General features: G+C 40.9%; 1 protein-coding gene across 1 annotated transcript; it reads right to left on the bottom strand.

The window, feature by feature from the left end:
- Window positions 1-7466: 7466 nt before the first annotated feature.
- DNAJC14 (DnaJ heat shock protein family (Hsp40) member C14) lies at window positions 7467-18722 on the bottom strand. The gene is made up of 6 exons (XM_026678722.2): window positions 17276-18722; window positions 16115-16221; window positions 14403-14522; window positions 13200-13360; window positions 11573-11669; window positions 7467-8801 (listed from the first exon to the last, which is right to left on the bottom strand). Exons 1-6 carry the CDS (start codon window positions 18431-18433, stop codon window positions 8564-8566), a joined length of 1881 nt encoding a protein of 626 aa, XP_026534507.1. The 5' UTR covers window positions 18434-18722; the 3' UTR covers window positions 7467-8563.
- Window positions 18723-20386: the final 1664 nt, after the last annotated feature.

Raw genomic sequence — 20386 nt, 5'->3', positions numbered from 1 at the left:
AATTAGGCTTGGAAAAGACTACTTTGAAGATTTAAATAAAATTGTGTTGAAATATATATGGCAAGGTAAGAAAGCGAGAATAAAGTTAAAACTTTTGCAAGATGCTAAAATAAGAGGAGGATTTGGTTTGCCTAATTGGGAGTTGTATTACCAAGCTACAAATTTGATGTGGGTTAAGGAATGGATAACATTCAGAAATACTAGATTGTTGACATTAGAAGGACATGATCTGTTGTTGGGGTGGCATGCTTTTTTATGGTATAAAGGAGCTAAAACACGGGTACTTTAGAAGACATTATATACGGGAGGCTCTGTGGTTAAACTGGGAGAAGATTAAAAGACAATGTTATTTGAAAATTCCAGTCTGGCTATCGACTATTGAAGCATTTTCTTATCCTATAATATACAAAAAGGAACAAACAGTTAGATATGGTGAAATATTGAATGAAAAGGGTGAACTTAAATCTATACAAAAACTAGAGGAACAAGGTATAATCATGAATTGGTTTTCATATGCGCAAATACATTCAAAGTATGATAAAGATTCTAAAACAGAAGGTTTCTATGATAAACTGATTGACTTAGATAAGATTTTGACAGGTACTGATGAAAAGGTGATTAAAAAATTGTATGGATATTTATTAGAAATTAAACTAGAAGAAGAACAACTTAAAGAAACTATGATTGCTTGGGGGAAGAATTTTGGATATGGGATTGATTTAGAGAAATGGCAAAAATTGTGGTCTCAAAATTATAAAATGACAATGTCAACAGCATATAAAGAAAATTTGTATAAGATGTTTTACAGGTGGCATTTTTCCCCGACAAGAATAGCAAGAATGTTCAAGAATAAATCCGAAAAATGTTGGAAATGTCATCAGACACCTGGCTCATATTACCATATGTGGTGGACTTGTGCGGACGCTAAAGAATACTGGACTAAAATCCACACGTGGTTGGAAAAAATGACAAAAAAAATATAGATTTGAAACCAGAGATATTTTTATTGGGAATTTTACCTGAAATATATAGTAAAGACTTGAAATACCTGATTGTAAATGTATTAACAGCGGCTAGGATTGTATTTGCTAAAAACTGGAAAAATGAGAAAACACCATCACAGGAGGAAATCATTAAGAAAATATTGGAATGTGCTGAAATGAGTAGATTGACATTTGAAATTAGAGAACAAGATGATAAACAATTTTATAAAATTTGGGATCTATTCTATCAATGGTTAGACAATAAAATATAGTAATGAAATATGTAGACTTTTAGAAAATAATAAATATATAAAATGTATTCTTTTCTTATTATATCTACAAAATTATTCTAGGATAGATTTGGGATGATAATATGAACTGTCATAAAACAAATTAAGTAAAATATGATTATTTCGTAAAACATGAATGAATAAAAGTATAGTCAAATGATTGATTAATAATGATATTAATGTATTTAATATTTGATTGAAAATACAAGATTATATACAATGTAGTTGTAATTGAAGACTACCAAATGAAAGCACAAAACAATTTGTAAACCAACCGGCACACTGTATGTATATATATATGGAAGATGACTTGATGTTTTTATGTTTTGTTTGTTTATGTTTGTTTTAAAAACCAATAAAAAATTTTTTTTTTAAAAAAAAAGAACTAAAAGACAAAAATGAGAAGATGGGAGAAAAAAGGTGAGAATCAAACAGCTTGACAGGGGTGCAGCTGGCTGGTACCCTAAATAGAAGCAAAGTAGAATATTTTATTGTATAATGCTGATTGTATTGTATATTTCCACTCTTTGCTCTCCTGTTCCTTCTTTGCTTTCCATAGGAATAAAGTTTCTCAAATTAAAAGTGTGTGTAGGCTGACTATCTTTGTTTGCTAAATACTGACCAACATTTCAATTAATCTCACAACCTTTTCTCCTAAAGTCGGAATTAATGGGGAATAATTAATGGGAAACAGAGTGGGCCTTGCACCCTTTCGGATCAGCATCCATAAATGCCTGTTATTTCAGTAACTAAGTGGGAGTGGGGGTGGAATTGCGACTTCTCCTGCTTCAAAAGTGCACTAAGGCTTTTGAATGCCAACAATTACAAGAATGTTTTCCTCATTCAAACCTATCTGAAGAGGTACTCCTCTGGTATTGGAACATCTGGCTGTAGGAAAAGTGGGAAATCTACCCTGGAAGCCAAAGGTAATACTGGATTTAGTATGTACATCTATGTGTGTGTGCCCGTGCGTGCATGCACATACAATAATCCCATACTTAATTCCTCCCTTACTTTCATCTTGTAACATCAGATGCAGGAGAGAAAATGGAACATATTCAGATATCTACTTTGCAAACATAATATGATTCTATCACTATATAATTTCTAAAACAGAGTAGTCCAAGGCATGGGTTTGCATTGTTGAGATGAGGAAAGAGTTATCTGGGGAAAAAAGGGAAGTAAGAGGATCAGGGTCACCCTCCATCAAGAGCTCCGCTTCCATGCTCCAGATTGGCATGAGCGGCATGGGAGGGCACAACCTAGGTGAATTTTAGGTTTCCTATAGGATTACACAAACTGGCTTTATTAGATTCCCCCCAAATGTTTTTTTTAATCAAACTTGTCCCCATCATCTGTTCACTCAAAATAAAAACATGGTTAGGTGGAAGCAGCAAAGGGCTTTTTCTAACTATGCTACTTGCCTCTCTTCTGGATGGGCTGCAGAGGAATGCCCTCCATTTCTTGCCTTTGTTGATCTGAAATTACTGTTTTTGTTATATGCTCAGCTCAGGTTAGCTTTAACAGATACCAAACAACTTTACCATTTTCATTATTGTTATTTTTGTCCAATACAATTTCTTCTCAGAGTCCAGCTATACTGATCAAAAATAAAAGCTATGTAGAAAGCCTTAAAAGACTTCGGGCATTATTTGCAATAATAAAATTATTGTTCTGTTACATGTATGTGTCTCTAATATTACAACTACTGGATATAGGCTGAAAAAATCTGAATCACCACGTGACGGGAAGACTAATGCTGCTGCAATCTGACTGCTTGTCTGGATTTTGGCAGCCCAGATCTCATAGTTTGTCCATTGGCCCTTCAGCTAAAAAGTGTTAAAATGGTACATGTTACAATCACTCACCTGGATATTAGCCATGCCCAAACAACATCCTCAAATGGCTGGGTCTTGTTTTTTTCTCCCCCCCATCCCATGGTGCACATTTAGCTTTAAAACAGTCCCATCTTGCACCTTCTTTCTCAATCTGGGATCCTCTACCGGAAGCCTTGGAGTTTGAGGATGCTGTGCAGTTAGGTATTCCTAGCACTCTTCTGGACAGAGAGCTCTGATGTTACTGGGATGGGATCTGTTGAAGCCATTTTACTAGCTTAGGAGTCACAGCCCCGAGTGCTCCTACCACCCCTGGGACCCCTTTGTCCTTTACTTTCCACATCTTCTCCAGTTCTTCTTTCAGGCCCTGGTTTTTCTCCAGCTTCTCATACTCCTTCTTCCTGATGTTGCTGTCACTTGGCACCACTACAACTATCACCACCACTGTCTTCAATTCCTTCTCTACACGCACACACACACAGAGTAAGCTTTTGTTCAGGGTCATTCTCATCAATAAAAATTCCATTAGAATGTCTTTAAGTAAGGGTATTTTGACTCTACAAAAATGATAGTGTATCCCTAAGTGCAATATGAACAGGTGCTCACAGTCTTTCTAAAGTTTAAGGTTTGAATAAAAAGTAGTCCAAGGATACCTCTGTTCTGAGGTAAATCGAAACGCAAATGTTTATCAGGTGATGCTGCCACTCTATTATTGGCTTTCTGGTATTTTAATTCATTTTTGTGTCACATTAATAAAGGATATTTGTTAGGTTTTGTTGGGAGCATCACACTGAGGCAGAATATTTATTACTTAAAACATGCATAAACTTAACACACGTTCTTAAACATTTGCTTGGACTTACCCATCAGATAACCTGCAGTTTTCTTTTGCCATGCTGTCATAGTTTCAGAGCACCACCTTCTGGAAACGCAGTGGTGTGCACATATCAAAACCATCTACTTACTAAATAAACTGAGAAAATAACGGTGGTACTGAAGCATATTGTGTGACAGTTTATATCTTTAATTTAAAAAATTCAGAATGGGTTGAATTAGGTTAGGGATAAAGCAAAACAGCTGCTAAATTAAAAAAAAACATATTTAATTTGTTTCCTAATGCAAGCTAACTTCCAGGAAAAAAGCAAATTGTTTGCTGCTGGATCCATTCATTCAGGATGTATGCAATTCTAAAAACGAATAGGAGAAAGCAGTTGGTGCATACATGTCTATTTTTCCTCCTTTCCTTAATTGGAAAGAAAATTGTTTGCCAATCTATACAGAGTTTTGCCCCAGGGAGAAAAATTAGCTAATTGACCATTCTTACATTGCATTAAGCCACGTGCTGTTCCTGGATACCAGGCAGGGAGAAAAGAATGGGCACCTTTATTGTATTCTTTCAAAAGAAACTGTTGAATTCCACTCTGCCAAACAAGAGTGAAAAATGGCTACAACCAATTCATATTGTTAATAGTTCAACAGCAGCTGATAGACTATATACGATCATGTATAAGCTATGAGATATCATTGTCCTCAGTTTTTTGTATCTGCAATTGATAATTAGAAAGCAGACCTCTATATAGGCATGCAATTTTGCGCAACTGCAATTCTAGCATTCTTTAGACTTCTGCAAATGCATAAATCTTTCAGCATTGCGGTTAAGTCATCGGCACAATGTGTGTGCGTTGTTTTTCCTTCTCCTTGCTTAGCTGTAGTGGTTTTTGTTGGGTCAGGAGAGCATCAGGCTGGTGCTAGACCTGCCACTCATACCCTGTGACTCATACTGGTTTCCTCTCTCTTTGTGTATCTCTGTCTGTCTGTCTATCTGTCTCTCACATCCTTGATGGAATGCCCTCTTGCCTTTGCTTGTGGATTCACTGATCCCTATAGAACAATGATGGCGAACCTTTTCAGCACCGAGTGCCCAAACCAGAATGCGCGTGCATGCGTGCATGCCAGAGCACCAGAAACAAAAAGACCAGCTGGCTGGTGTTTTTTGATTGGGACCATTTTCAGACAGTGTTTTGGACCATTTTCAGGTTGTTTTTTGGGCCATTTTCAGGCTGTTTTCTGGTGCTCTGGCACCTGCAAAGACCAGCTGGCCAGTATGCACATGTGCACCAGAAACCAGAAGAATAGCTGGCAACGGCATGTGTGCCTATAAAGAGGGCTCTGCGTGCCACCTCTGGCACGTGTGCCATAGGTTCGCCATCAGGGCTGTAGAACTAGCAGCATGATTGAAAAATCACCATGGGATGATTTCACGGAGCATTAAGTTATTTGGTGGTGGTGGGGGAGGGGTTTGCACAATTTTGACTTGTGTGCCAATTGCTTCTGTTCCTGGGCTGAAGGGTCTTGCTCTATCATTCATGCTTTGTCATCTTTGCAACACACTTTATATGGGGCTGCCCTTGAAGGCCATCCAGATGTTAGAATTGATCCAGAATCCAGCAGCTTTGATAATTAGTTATGGATGTTCCTCCTTATATCCATGTGGCATCTCTGTGAGATGCACTGGCTTCCAATAGGCTTTTGGGTAAGGTCAATGTGCCGCATATCCATCTTTAAGGCCCCGCGTGGCATAGGACAGGGTTATTTGCAGGACTGCCTCCTTCCCTAGACTATCTGCCCATCCCAACTGCCCCAGTAGAGAGGGCACACGCCCAGTCCTCTCACTGGGGCAATACCCACCTCACGGGACCTTGGAGGAATGACTTTTTGGTGGCGGCACCTGTCATTTGAAACAATCTGTCCTCTAATACCTGATTGGTGCTGAGCCGGCAGATCTTTGAAAAACCAGTCTAAAAACCAGTCGATAATTGGCCCTTCCTTCCAGGCATTTTCAGGCTTTCTTCCAGCACGAATGGTGTCCCGATTGCTGGGTTGCAGTACAAGTAGTCCTCGACGTATGACCCCAATTGAGCCCAACATTTTTGTTTCTAAGTGAAATGTGTGTTCAGTGAGTTTTGCCCCATTTGACAACCTTTCTTGCCATGCTTGTTGAGTGAATCACTGCAGTTGTTAAGTTAGTAACCCGGCTGTTCAGTGAAACTGGCTTCCCCGCTGACTTTGCTTGGCAGGTGGTGGCAAAAGGAGATTGCATGACCCTGGGACACCGCAACCGTCATAAATATGAATCAGTTGCCAAGCATCTGAATATTGATCACGTGACTTTGGGGTGCAGCAACGGTTGTGTGAAAAATGGTCATGCAGTGTATGTAATTTTTTTCAGTGCTGTTGTTAAGTTCGAACAGTCACTTAAATGAGCTGTTGTTAAATTGAGGACTACCTGTATATTTCAGCCCGGTTGTCATCTTATGTTTTGGTTGACTTTCAATGTATTACGTTGGCTTCTCTTGGTGGCTGACCTTTTTACAGGCCATCCTGAATTACTTGGTTTGAGTCAGGGACCCATATAGGTGCTGTAAGTAATAGATTCCTCCATCAAGGCCATGAAAGAGCAAAATGAACGGGGAAAGTCAGCCTTAGCTAGGGTCAACAGACGCAACTCCATCATTAATGGAGCAAATCGCTCTGAAGAAGGGCAGCTAATGCAAGAGAGTCAGGGGTCCTTGATGCCCTCTGAGCTTGCTTGTTTTCTTGTAGACGTTTCATTCACCCAAACTAGGTAACATCATCCGTGCCAGTAAGGAGTGCGGTTTGCTGTCAGTTCATATTCTGGTGGCTTGCCCTGTCTGTGTGGGTGGGGGCTTCAACTTCAACTTCAGACCAACTATCAAGGAAGCAATACCCCAATCAAGAAACTGCCACACAGCCATCGGTAAACATCCCAAACAAAGATTATTTAAGACCGCCCCCAGCCACACAGACAGGCAAGGCACCAGAATATAAACCGACAGCAAATAACAATTCTTTACTAGCACTGACGAGGTTACCTAGTTTGGGTAGTAAAACATCTGCAAGAAAACAAGCATGCTCAGAGAGCGCCAAGGACCTCCCCCCTCATATTTCAACCCTGGGCTATATTCTCCTTTATTGACAAGAAAGTCAGGTAAGGTCTCACAACTAGGCTGATCAAGCAGGCTTTCTTATGATTTCACGATGCAAAGGAGAAGCAAATCAATATACTGCCCACATGATCGATCTCTCTAGGCAGAACAGTGAGGAAGGACTTGGGGCAGGGAGGGGATAACCATCGGCTTTGCACCCTAACACCCCCTCAGTGGGGTTTCTGGGAACACGCAGGACTAGCTGGGTAGCAGTACAAATACCTAGCTGTTTCCACAATAAAAGAAAAGAAGCACTAAATTACATCTTGAAAGGTTAAATTCCTCATAGATATGATTGTGTACCAATGTGCAACGGCGCATGGGCTAAGAATGAAACTGTAGGCCAGCCTCTCCAAGGCATTGATACGTATTTATAAGAAAGGATAATACACATTGTATTAAATATATGTATATACATACAAATTTGAACTTTTAAAAAAGTAACCTTCTATAAAAGAGGTTGAACAATTGTAGAGCTAGCCATCCATGCTAAAATTGTCACCTAACATACCCATGTCGTAACTGACGTGACCACAGTCTTCTTAGGCCAGCATAGAGAGGCAGCATGTACTTGCTAGGATCCAGGAAGAGCAAACCAAGCACCTTAGAACATCGGGAACACAACAGTCATTTCACCTGCAGAGCCAGGAGCTCAGTGGTAGTGCAAAACACCTCCTCTCAGTAGTCTTGCAACGGAATTGGGCAACATTCGGGTTCTCCGTAAAGAAGCTTACTGGGCATAATCCTGAGCAATAAGTAACTGGGGGTGCATCTCAGTCTCCCCTGGCCTTTTACTAAAAGTATTAATCCGGATGAATTCCTTTGCACGGCAAGCAATTAATTAACATGTTACACAAGAAAATTCCAGGCAGGGAGTGGCTCTCCTCTCACCATTTAATCTAGAGGCAGAACACCCAGGATGGGATAAGAAGAGGGTTGCTGAATAGGGCCTCCCTTTTCCTGCCACTCTGTAAAAGTTATCGCGGGCAAACCACACCTCCCCCGGGGCCCTAAGCCATCCTCTCCCTTTTAATTTTACTTCAAAGCCTTGGAATGAAACAAAAGAGATTTCCAGGCCCAGCATTTTTTTCTGGACAAGAGCAACAATCAACTAAAAGAACTGGTGGAAGCTGTAGCCCCGCCCGAGAAAGAGCGCTAGACAATTATAAAAGCATATGACTGGATGCTTAAAGGCTCGATATTGTCCACACCTTCTTTTCATTAAGTGCTTTCAGGAAAATATCCAAAGGAGTTCTTTGGTATCACAGGATCCGTATTAACGACTGCACAGGAGAATATTTTGTTCCAGCTAGAAATTACAGGGTTATAATAAACGTGTCCAGAGAAGCCTGGAGGCTTATCTCTTATCAAGAATACTTTTTTTTTTTTTTCCCAATGTTTCAAACAGCCCTTTTGCTGCCGGATTTCCCTCCCATTCAGTCAGGTCCTTAGCGCTGAAAGGGGCGTCGCACTTTTTTCCGCCGTTTCTGCTTCGAATCGCCCTTCTGGAAGCTACTGTCGACTTTTGAAGAAGAGGCAGGAGGCGTCGACGCATTCCCAGGGGCTGGGGGTTGGGGGGTGCCAAAAAAGTTCCCGTTTGGCATCTGCCCGGGATTCCCTTGGAAGATACGGTTGAAGAAGTCCTGGAGCTCTGCAGCAGAAGCCGGGCTACTGTCTGAAGCAGCTCTTTATTTTGGGGTGGTGGGGGAAGAAGAACAGATGGAGAGAACAAATACATCATCAGATCCCGAACTGGATTACAGCAAAGATATACGTTCGGCTTTACGCTAAACTACACAGCAGAAGGCAAACTTCAGAATTTGCAACTATTCGTCCTGGGAAGAAAAGGAATCTATTTTCGGAAGCCCTTTCTAAATACTAAGTTGTATTTATTTTATTTAAGAAAATTTTGATGCCGCCCAACTCTCTCTCAGTAACATGGTTTTTCTCATCTTTACAGTTCTACCACACACAGGGCTATTCCACACTCTTTTTCCAGGGTACTGCTTTAAACCCCAGGAATATAAGCTATATAAACTGAGTTTCACTCTCTTATCAGCTTATTGCTTTAAGCATAAAGGTCGCTCATGCAGAAGTATAAAGAGACAAGACAGAATCTGGCCTCTGTAGTGAAAATTCTCCTGTTCTGACTCTCCTAAAAAAGGAGGAAAATGAGACCCAAGAAAAAGAAAGTTACAAGCTTTTGTTAGTTTAGAATTAACAATCAATCAGATGCAAGGCTGCATGTTTGTGCTGAACACAACTACTACTGCAAGGCTAATTGTGGACTATTGATTTAAATATTCCACCTTTATTATTATTATTATTTGTAAATTTTATTTGAGTTTTCACAAAGAGAAAAAAAAATACAAATAAAACATCTTTTTTGAAAGTAGCGTAATCCTGGGTTACATTTCTTCGTACAGACACAAATTCAGGTTCATGCTCATTTTTATATTCTATTCCATATCTTATTACTATTTTACATTTTCTGCATAGCTTCTCCCCTCTTTTAATTTTCTCAATTTTATTTTAATTATCTCATCTCAATTCAAATCACTGTATTTATATTTTTTGTCTGTCCTGTTTCAATTATCTATTATCTTTTCTCATTAAACAAAATTTCTCCTGTAGTTACTGATTGGAGTATGACGCCTTTATATCTTTTCCCTAAAGTTGTAACATTCAATATAATACATAACTTCCATTCGGATTCTGCTTGGTACATTCTTAAAATACACACTGTATTCTTAAAAAAAGAAAAAAATATAAATGTATATAATTAAAACAATATTCCATTCCAATTCAATTCTATCATTAATATTAATATTCATTAAAGTCTTAACATCTTTAACATTACTTTTCAATTAAATATCATACTTCTATGGGAACAACTATAAGCTTTCCATAGTTAATTCCCCCCCCCTCTTCACTTATATTTTATAAAAAATTAACTAATTAAAATGTTCCCGTTCCTTCCTAATTCAATTTTCTCATTTATTTTATTTCACTTATTTTATTCACAAACATTTCACTAAATTACACTAACGATTTTATCCCTCATTTTAATCATACGTTGTTTCCAATTTTCTAAAGTTATTTCTATTACTAATATAACAATACAATCTTAAGTACCTTTACAGAATCCCTTTTTCAGTTAGATTTTCACCCATTATCTCTAAATAGGTCCTGTTTCTCTATATTTTGCTCCAGTCCTTTGTAACTTCTTTTCCTTTCCTTCTTCCCTCTCTTCTTCTCTCTCCCCTTTTTACCCCCTTGTCTCTCTACCTCTATTTCTCTCTTCTGTATTCCCCTTTTCTGTTGCTTTCCAGTATTATACTTATTTTTCGAATTATTTTTCTTTTCTGTGGTTGTTTTTTTAAGTCTTAAATTCTCCATTCTCTTTCCCCCCTTTCCTTTTTCTTCCCCACATAAAATTGCTTGTTCGTTAAAGATGGCTTCTTCTTTGTCCCAGTCTTCTTGTTTTGCAGTTGTTTCTTGTTGTTTCACATAGTTCCAAATCTCCAGTTCTAAGAATTGAAAAACGAAGCCAAAAGAACCCTTCCCTTCTTGTGCATCTTCTTTGTACTTTTTAAGTTCCATTTTCAATTCATCCAGAAGTAGTGCCATTGTATAGAGAGAAGAAGAAAAAAGCCAAACCTTTCCCTTTTCCCTTTCCTTCGCTGCTTCCGACTCTTCTTTGGGAGCGATGTTATTTTTTGTAAGTTTAAATTCCAAGGTACCTTAGTTGTTGCTCTTACAATTTAACCCGGTCAGCCAAAACTTTCACTTCTTATCTTCCTCCTGCACATTCTTTTCCGGTCGAGTTCTCCTTTGTGGTGGCCATTTCTGACCACCGCTACAACCGCCTTCGGGAAAGGGAGTAATGGCTAGCTGAGGAGAGATGCGGCTCTCCTCAACCATGCTGGCGGTCTCCCCCCTCTTCACCACCTCTACAGGGTGGCTTAGCCCTGAAACCAGCCGGCTCAGGGCGCTCCAGCGGCGAGCCCAGACAGAAACCACGCACGATCGCGGATTTCTGTCTGTCGCCGAAACCCTTCAAACCGGAAGTCCCCCACCTTTATTATTTTTTAATAAACAACTCAAGGTGGCAAACATATCTAATGTTCCTTCTTCCTCCTATTTCCTCCTTTCCCTGTGAGGTGGGTTGGGTTGAGAGGGATTGACTGGTCCAAGGTCACCCAGCTGGATTTCATGACTAAGGTGGGACTACAATTCGTGATGTCCCAAGTTTCTAGCCTGGTGCCTTAACCACTAGGCCAAATATGTTGACATGGGCCTGTACAAATGGAAAAACCAGCTCAAGCAGATCTCTCCACAAACTGAACAAGAGTCAGCCTACATAAGATACATACTGTAAACTTGTTGAGATTTCAGTTCTCAACAAGAACCAACCATTTCTTAAGAAGAAATCAACAACATAATTCCACACTAACCTCTGACGTCCTCCAGAGCCTCTTGATCCAAAAGAGATGTGATAAGGAACTCGATGCGTATCTGGAGAGATTCCTACTCGCTGGCAGCCAGCCCATTCTGTACATCAGAAGAAGAAAAAAATCAGCTATCAGTTCCTGACCCGGATCTACTGCACAAAACAGACAGGAATGTCCTTAAAAATATCATTTTTCTTCCTAGACATTTCTCAGCTTTTGCAGTAGGATGTTTTATCACTCACATAGCACTCTTAAGGGCTAATATTTTAGTTTTGATATTAAAAATAGGATTCCCTTCTTAGAATAAAACATAATGCAATCTCTTCTGTTTTCATAGCATAGGTTTTCTGGGTGTTTAAGTGGGAAAAAGAACAGCATTCTGGCTCAGATCTGAATTCCATCTTCTGTTTCCAAAGGGGCCAATCGGTTAACAGAGAGAAGTTCACAGATAGGACATTGGCCATTGACAGTCTTCCATCTTCCATTCATTTGCCTGATCCTCTGAAAGAGACTATTTTCTAAAAGTATTTTCAATGCCAATGTGGGTTCTATCTAAATAACAACTTCTATCTTGGCTATTTCTCAAAAGACTTCAGTTGCATATGTTCTGCTGTTAGTGGGATCAAAATATTTTTGGGTGGACTGGGAAACAGAAAAACAGCTGTAGAATTAAGCTCATAGGGAAACAAAACAAAAACAAAAGCTAGAGTCCTCAGTGTTTCCACTTCACCTCACTTCTCCTGCTAGCTGCTCACTCTCTTTAGTGCAATTACTCTCTCCCTGCTATCTTCTCTCATCTCCCAGGTAAACACAGTCCTCCCCTTTCCTTCTCCTCAATGATACTCTCCTATTACTTCACTTCTTTGAAGCTTCCATGTTGGTGGCCATCGCTACATCTTTGGAAGCCAAGTTCACTGGTTAAAACTAGTCACGAGTTGAAATATAGCACAATGTACTTTTGAGTGTAATTGCACCATTGATTTGTATGAAGGCACAAAGGTACTACTTGGCTAATTTCCCGATGCCCACAGCATCACATTTGCCTTTTCCATAGCAGCCACATACAGGTTTAATATTTTTATCAAGCTATGCCATTATAACCCAACATCCCTTTACTGATCAGTAATTCCTCCCCCCCTCCAGCTCCCATCTGCCTGACAGTTTTCATACCAAGGTATTTCTGTTTTTTATTGGGTCAAGATGTTCTTCATCAACCTAATCTCTCTCTCCCCTTCCCAAAGAAGCCTCTTGTTAAGGCTTCATTGTGTATGCAGTATATATTTGTATACTGCTTATACAAAAAATGTATACATTTTTTTTACAAGCAGACTTTTCTGTTCGGCTAGGTTTCCTAACAGATGCCATTCTCCTTTCTCATTGCTCTGTAATCCTTTATTGGATCACTACTGCCTGGTACATGGATGTGGTTACTGGAAAGAACACAAATATATATGCATACTATTCACAGTCTGCACAAATGTGAAGTTACCCTAATTTACCCTGCTCTCTGAGTATATGTATTCACATACACACAGACAACAGACTACTAGAAAAAAATAAGGACAAGAACCGCATTGGATTTCACTTTGTGTTTCCACTTTCCATTGTCATAGACTGTTAATTCAATTACCCGTGATGTCATAAACTTTCCCATCCATCATGGCAAAGTATGTGATCTTCAATCCCAGCATGCTGGATTCTGCCCAGAAGTCACCTTCCTCAGCTGTATGAAATTTACTACATTCTGCACAGTATCGGCCTTCCAATGGGTCACGATCCATCTCAAATCTCCTGCAGCAAAGAATTTCAGAGGTTAGAAAATACCAAGTATGTTCATTATATTATAGCGTCCCGTGGTTTTCAGTGTATGCGTGCGCGTGCATGGACACACATGCACTCACGCACGTGCATTTAATTTCAGGAGAAATGCAAATAACAGAGTAACAGAGTTGCAAGCGATCTTGGAGGACTTCTAGTCCAACGCCCTGGTTGTCCAAATAATATCTATGCATGGATTATAAAGATTTATAAACACTGAAGCTTTTCTAAACCAAATATTTTAGAAATGGACACAGGACCAGTAGGAAATGAAAATATGGGAATTGAATCCTATGGTCAACAAAATTAGTAAGTAGCTGAGTTATAACTGAACACTTGTTGCATATAACAGTTGGGTACTGATAATCAAGCATTTCCCAATTTTGAACTTGCAGTATATATTCGTCTAGCTATCAAATATATATACTATCATAAATATATTATAGACTTCTGCCCATTAACTTATCCAGCTAGTCCTGTGGTCTTTAAAAAAAAAATAAGCAAAGGAAAGTTTAAGTCTCGAGATATTAGATTTTTGCTTGCAGGGGAATCTTTCATGTGAAGATTTTGGAGAAAACATTCTGGTGTTCTCCAAAACCTTTAATCACTTGACCATGGGGATACTGCAACAGTTGTAAGTGTGAGAACCAGTTGCAAGTCACTTTTTGTAGTGCCATTGTAATTTTGAACTGTCACTCAACAAATGGTTGTAACTTGTAAGTCAAGGATTATCCGTCTCTCAGTCTTTCAGAGTCTTTGACACCTCAACTAAAAACTAGACTATTGATTTAAGCCAGCTCAGGAAAAAATATTCCACACTACTATCCTTCAAGGGAACAGAAACTTTGGTCTTGTCACTCCTCTCAGAAGGAAGCAGGCTTGATTGTAGTTTCTCCCGTACACAGATTAAAGAAAAGAATGGAGACTCTGCAAAGTCAGGATCCTGCTGCTTATGCAGCCTGGCTGACATCCTCCTGTTGCACCAGTGAAGAGATAATGATAGCTGGGCACTTACTTGTGCTTCCCTTGGCACTTGTTACACTTCATTGTGTTCATGACTTCCTTCAGATCATCCTGAAGCTTGGAAAGGAAATCATTCATGGACTTCGTCAGCTCTGTCTCTGCCATGCGCTTTCTGAAAGAAAAAGTGAATTTAAAAGGGAGCATCAGTTACACCAAGCTTGACTATGGTTGGAGCAGTGTGCACATGTACTGGAAATCAAAGCCATTTCAAGCTTTGAAATCAAATCAAAGCCATTTCAGAGAGCACCCAGGTTACACAAACCCTGATTTACATTAGCCTGACCTCAAACAAGGAGTCCCAAAACAACAGGATTTTTTTTTTTTTAATGCAGGCATGCACTACACATTTGGATGTGCCCCAAAAGTGACTTATGCAAGAGTTCCTGAACAGAACCCTTGTATGACCTAAAGATGGCCAAGAGTAATTTCTAAATAGTTCTAGGCTGATCTTGGCGTAATTATTCCTTGGTCTGGAGACCATCAGGGGGCACCTGGAATAAAAACTAAACTGGAAAATTGGGGGGGAAAACCATTTATAGCAATGGGACACCACTTCTGCACTTGGACCATGAAAACTACATGTCTCTATGCTGACAAGTAATCAAGCTTAACTCGAAGGAGACTTCAGCTTATGATTAGCTTCAAGCTGTAGGGGACAAAGGTCCTCTGGCTAGCATTGATTAGAATGATTTTGCTGTTTTAGAAATGGCTTGAAAGGTTGAGAAATGCAGAACAAAAGTTTTAAGTATTTTTTTTCCTGTATTCTATTGCACTAAAGAAAGTGGGAAGTCAAACTTTTTTCTTGCTCTTGGCACTTCTCTTTTTCTCCTTCTTGGCTTTCTAACTTCTGTTTCATGTTGTATTTTTATCTTGAATAAAAAGGTTTTAAAAATCAGCTCCCAAGGAAAGTATTTAAGAAAAGGAAAAAGTCAGGCGGATAACTAAAGTAATTTAGTAGTTCTGAGAGTCAGGGCAGAATATTACCTAGTATCTGATCTTTAAATTTGTGGGCTCTCTTATCTCCTGGGTTTTCTTTCCTACAAGGCCTTTAACCAAAGAAGATAATTTGGAAGCTATGATTTCTAGTACCTTATTATCATTTCTGTAATATTTTTTCTTCTATGGCTCAGATACTTATTGGTCATACAAGCAAGGGAATGATCTGATTTTTCTAGGGGGTGGGATATGGGAAGAGCCATTACCAAAATCTTGTTTTTACATCAAATTGAAATGAGTTCAAATGTAGAAATGAAACAAGGACTAGAGAACAGGACAAGCAACTCTTGTCCAATCCTCATGTTCCCTAATCAATTTTATTGTTGTTCTTGAATAATGAATAATAAAGATAATAAACAGAGCCAAGGGACTCAAGCTCGATTAAATTTCACAGGAAGACTTAGGTTTGCCTGGGTGATATGTAGGATGCTTGTGGTAAATATATTTTCAGGGATTATAGGCAGCATTTCCATTGAAGACAAAAAAAAACCTCAGGGAAGTAATGAAAAACATCCAGTACTTTCAATAAGTGTTGCTACCTGACAACACTGATGCTCAAGTTTTTAAATTTATTCTGTCCCTTTAAATTTAGGAATCTCTTTGAAAACAGGCCTCTTCACATTGTCCCGGTCTGCAGATCAAACTTCATATAGCTATACGGTTCTGACTAGGAGTGAAAGAAGCTCAAATAGGTTTCAGCTGACTCACATTTCATATTCTTTCCTCTTCTCTGGATTGCTGACAATATCCCAGGCTGCTCGCAGTACCTTGAATGCCTCCTCTGCCTGAGGGTGCTCATTCTTGTCTGGGTGAACCTGTGTAACACCCCATCCCAAACCCCCAAAGAAGTTAGACACACCCTTTTAAAAACATCTGAGACAAATATACGCAATGTATTGCCAATAATCCTTACTGTCATCCTAGAAAGTAAAGCTGGCACTTTCACTCTCATGTGACATACAGGCCACAAAGCCAAAATAAAACAAGTAGGCTTCATTTACAGATTCCCTTGTACAGGGACATTTCTACTCAGAAGTTCAAGTAGAAAGGTTCTTTGTCAATTGAGCTCTTCCCTTGCAACAACCAGCAACAAAAAATGACAGCTTTTTTTTTTTTGGCAAAAGCAGCTTTTCAGTAGGGAGAGATTAGCAAATTCCAGAAGCAGAGTCTGCAATCCTCCTTGGTGTAGTATAGCAGCTCATTCATCCTTCTCTTTCCTCATTCCGGGAAAGATGGAGAAAAACAAAAATGGGATTTTCATTCAATACACCTTGAAGATTCAGGGTGGAATTTTACAAGCCAAGAAATGAACTGCAATCCTCAGCATCTCCAGACAGGAAGATAAGTTGAACCAAGTTTCCACACATCCTGTTCCCTTAATAGCCAAGAAGGCAAACAAGGAGAAAAACTATTTGTCACAGTTATCTTGATCAACCTTGCTGCTACAGATAATTGTATTTGTCGATTCTTTTACTTGTTGAAATTAACAAGTCTGTGTTCCCTCAAGTAGTATACAGTAAGTCAATATGCAAGTGATAAGTGAAGATTAATCAATTGTACTATGAAAGACTGCATGATATTCCACATCTCTTCCCCCCCACCCTGAAAATGTTGGACTATGTCAACCAGACAAGAGAGGAGTTCTCTCCTACTACTGTCTTTAACCATCCCCACCAATATTCTCAATCCTTGGAGGCTGAATATTCTCAATCCTTGAAGAGCTGAATTCTTGTCACAATTATTTGCTACGGTAATACAAGGAGAGGAGGGGGAAAGGAATGCCACCTTTTTTAAACAGAGGCTCTCTCATCAAAAACACACATACTTCCAATCACCAGTCCACCTGTTTGGTTCAAAAGACATGCTCACCAGTACTGCCAAGTGCCGATAGGCTCTCTTCAATTCAACATCGGACGCTGTTGCATCTAAGCCCAATACCTGAAAAGGATTGAGCTCTTCTTCAGGGGTATGTGCCATAGCTAGCAAACGTGCCACCTCTTCGCTAGGCTGGAATGGTCCAGATCCACCAGGGGAGTCATTCTGAGCAGTGCTCCCTGACTGGGTGGTCCTTAATCCTTTGGGCATCCAAAGGACAGCATGCCACTTAAGCAGCAGACTTGCCATCCATTTGCAAATCCTGCATTCTCTGAAGAGGACCCCAATTTGAGGAAAATCAATAGATGCAAGAAGCCAGGCTCCATAGCTAGTATGAGTCATTCTACTTAGAATATTGAGTAGGACTGATTTGGAAACCTTCCAGCAGAGTCGTATACTACCCAGGAGAAGCATAAGCACCAGGAAGAGAATAGCACAGAGCATCTTAAGCAGGCGGTAAGTTAGCGACAACCATGAGGCTAGTTGTCGGGTCAATTTTCGACACCCTATCCTTCCACGCTGGATCCAAGCCTGCATGTCAGTTTGAATGGTGTTTAAATCATGCAGGCTGAAGCAGCAGCAAGAGTACAGCATCTTCCCACCAGCTTCCACCCCCTCACCACACCGGAGGGTGACCTGTACAATTACACCGATGAACAGTCTGAAACAAGAAACGCAGAACGAGGCCAGACTTTCCAGGTGCTTCAGCAACTCAGCTTGCATGTGATGATGCCCACCATCACTCCTCTTCCTAGTCTGTCTGTGTTTCCCCCCAGAGGGTACAAAGTGACCATCTCCTTTGTCTTTAGGAGTAGAGCGTTGTCTTTGTTGCCGGGCAACTTTTCTTCCGCCAGGAGCCCGAGTGCAATCAGGGATTTCTTCCTTGATTTTTGTAGCCAGGCCATCTTCAACATCTGCTTCTTGGCCTAACAGCAGCGTAGACGGGTCCTTCTCCTTGAATCCTGAATGCCAGTGCTGACAACTGAAGCCACATAAGTCATTCCCTTCCTCCGAATAAGCTGCAGAGAGATTGGACATCTCTCTCGGACAGTTACAGGAGCCAGTTTCGTTACTGGGACTTTTATAGTCAGTAAAGTGCAAGTTGCCATTCTCGCGATCGCAACTGCCATTCCAAAGCATTTTTGTCTCCATCGCACCTTTCTCCTGACTTAAAACCCTCAGCCCTCCGAAGACTCAAGCGCTCTTCTTAGCCAGGAGATGCTTTGCAACAGCAATACTTTTTTGGAGTGAACATTTTGCTTCCTGCATCCTGTATCACAAAGGCTGCAAGGGCTCAGAAGAGTCTTGCCCAAATCAGGAAACTCTAGCTGGGGATTACCCAAAGCTCCAGTCCCAGGCCTGAGGTGTTCCATGGTGTTTTCGTGCTCCGGAATTACTGGGGCTTCGATGAAGGTTAAGTTATAGCCATCTTGTAGCCATCCTGCAAAGACAACCCGAGAGAGTGAAAAACACCTCAAATACAACGGACTACTTGCCCCTGGCTGGAAGGTCGTTTCTTTCTCAGCCCGCCACCCCGATATTAACCGATCACGGAAACAGAACCCCGAGATCCACTTTCAGGGCTGGAAGTGGGGAAAGGAAACAAGTGGAAAGCTGAGGTGGCGGCGGCGGCGAAGAGGGAGGGTGAATCTCCCAACCAGGGGCGCAAGAGCCACCAGGAAGAAGCCGAGAGGGGAACGTTACCTGGTCCTGTTACCTAGCAACAAAAAGGGGGGTTCCGCCGCCACTCCTCTTCCTCCATCTGACTGCCCCCTCACTCCCTCTCGGGCAAGCCTCCGCTTCCGCCTTCCGTCCGCCTCGCGAAACGCCGCCCTCCACTTTCCACTTCCGGGTCAAGGGAAGTTTCGAAGTTACGCGAATGGCGCGTCACGGCTGGTGGTGCCTGCTCCGAATCCGCTTTCCATTCCGCTCTTTTTCAGCGCCCCCCCGCTCCCTCCCACGCGAGCCCCAGTCTTCATTTTGGATTTTTCAAGATAATAAGAATAATAGTAATCATGAAATGGGTGCGGAAACGGGGGGGTGGGGGGGGGGGGTTCTCCTCTCGCGTGCCCGGGTGTCAAGCGCTAGTTGCCGCCCGCAGGTCACGGGGTCTTTTCCTCCTGGAGCTGGCTAGCTTTTGCCTTTAATCCTCCTTGATCAGTGCATGGAGTAGGATAATGGGAGCTGTAGTCCTGGAGGGAATCGGACGGGAGGCTGCAGTGGGAATAAGACTTGTCGGAAAGTCACTTGCGTCGCTTTGATACCGAGGGGGTTGATCAGAGGGGTAACACGCCTTCCCTTTGAACCGAGCTCGACTCGGGCAATTTCGCGATCCCAATAAAGGAGAATATTTCTAGTTCAGGGTTGAATCGTGGGGTCCTTGGTTTTCAAGGCCTTGAGAAAGGCGAGCATTGTTGGGACTAACCTGATCTCAGAGATACGATACTCCAAAAGGTAGGCACCACAGCAGAAAAGACTTTCCTTCTGGACCCTGCCAGCTGACAATCAACCAATTCTCCTCCTGCCAGATGGATGTGACAGCTGTCCTAATTTAGGACAGCTAGGAACAACCAGGAAGAGATGATCCCATAAATAACTTGGTCCCAAGCTGTGAAAGACTTTAAAGGTGGCTACCATTGAATTGCACCTGGAAGCACAGTTGAAGCCAATGCGGAGCAGAGGTTGAAGCCAATGTGGAGCAGAGGTGTGCTGAATAAGTAGCACGATTAATATCCCACACCACTGCATTCTATGTGTGTATCTTCAAGGGCAGCCCCATGTCGAATTCATTACAATAATCCAGCCTTGTGCTCAGGAGGGCATGACTGACTGAGGGCAAGCCATCCTAATCCAGGAATAGGGGCAACTGATGTACAACCAGAATGTTTTCTATTTTATCCATGCTCTAACTATAGCTGCAGAGGAAGCAGAAATCAAGAAAGCTCTATGCAACTTGTCACACCTTGCCAACACAACACCACAACAGATGGTTTTTTTTCCATATTTTTTATTTATTTTGACAACTAACAAATACAAACATAAAACATCAAATAAAACCATCTTTCCATTATATACAGTGTGTCGGTTGGTACATATCTCTTGTGC

Source organism: Notechis scutatus, chromosome 2 (assembly GCF_049901735.1).
Source record: "Notechis scutatus isolate UNSWTSFEM ecotype Mainland chromosome 2, rNotScu1.2, whole genome shotgun sequence".
In the NCBI taxonomy this organism is placed as follows: domain Eukaryota; kingdom Metazoa; phylum Chordata; class Lepidosauria; order Squamata; family Elapidae; genus Notechis; species Notechis scutatus.
The sequence above is the reverse complement of the archived record's forward strand: the minus strand, read 5'-3'. Positions and strand labels throughout refer to the sequence as shown.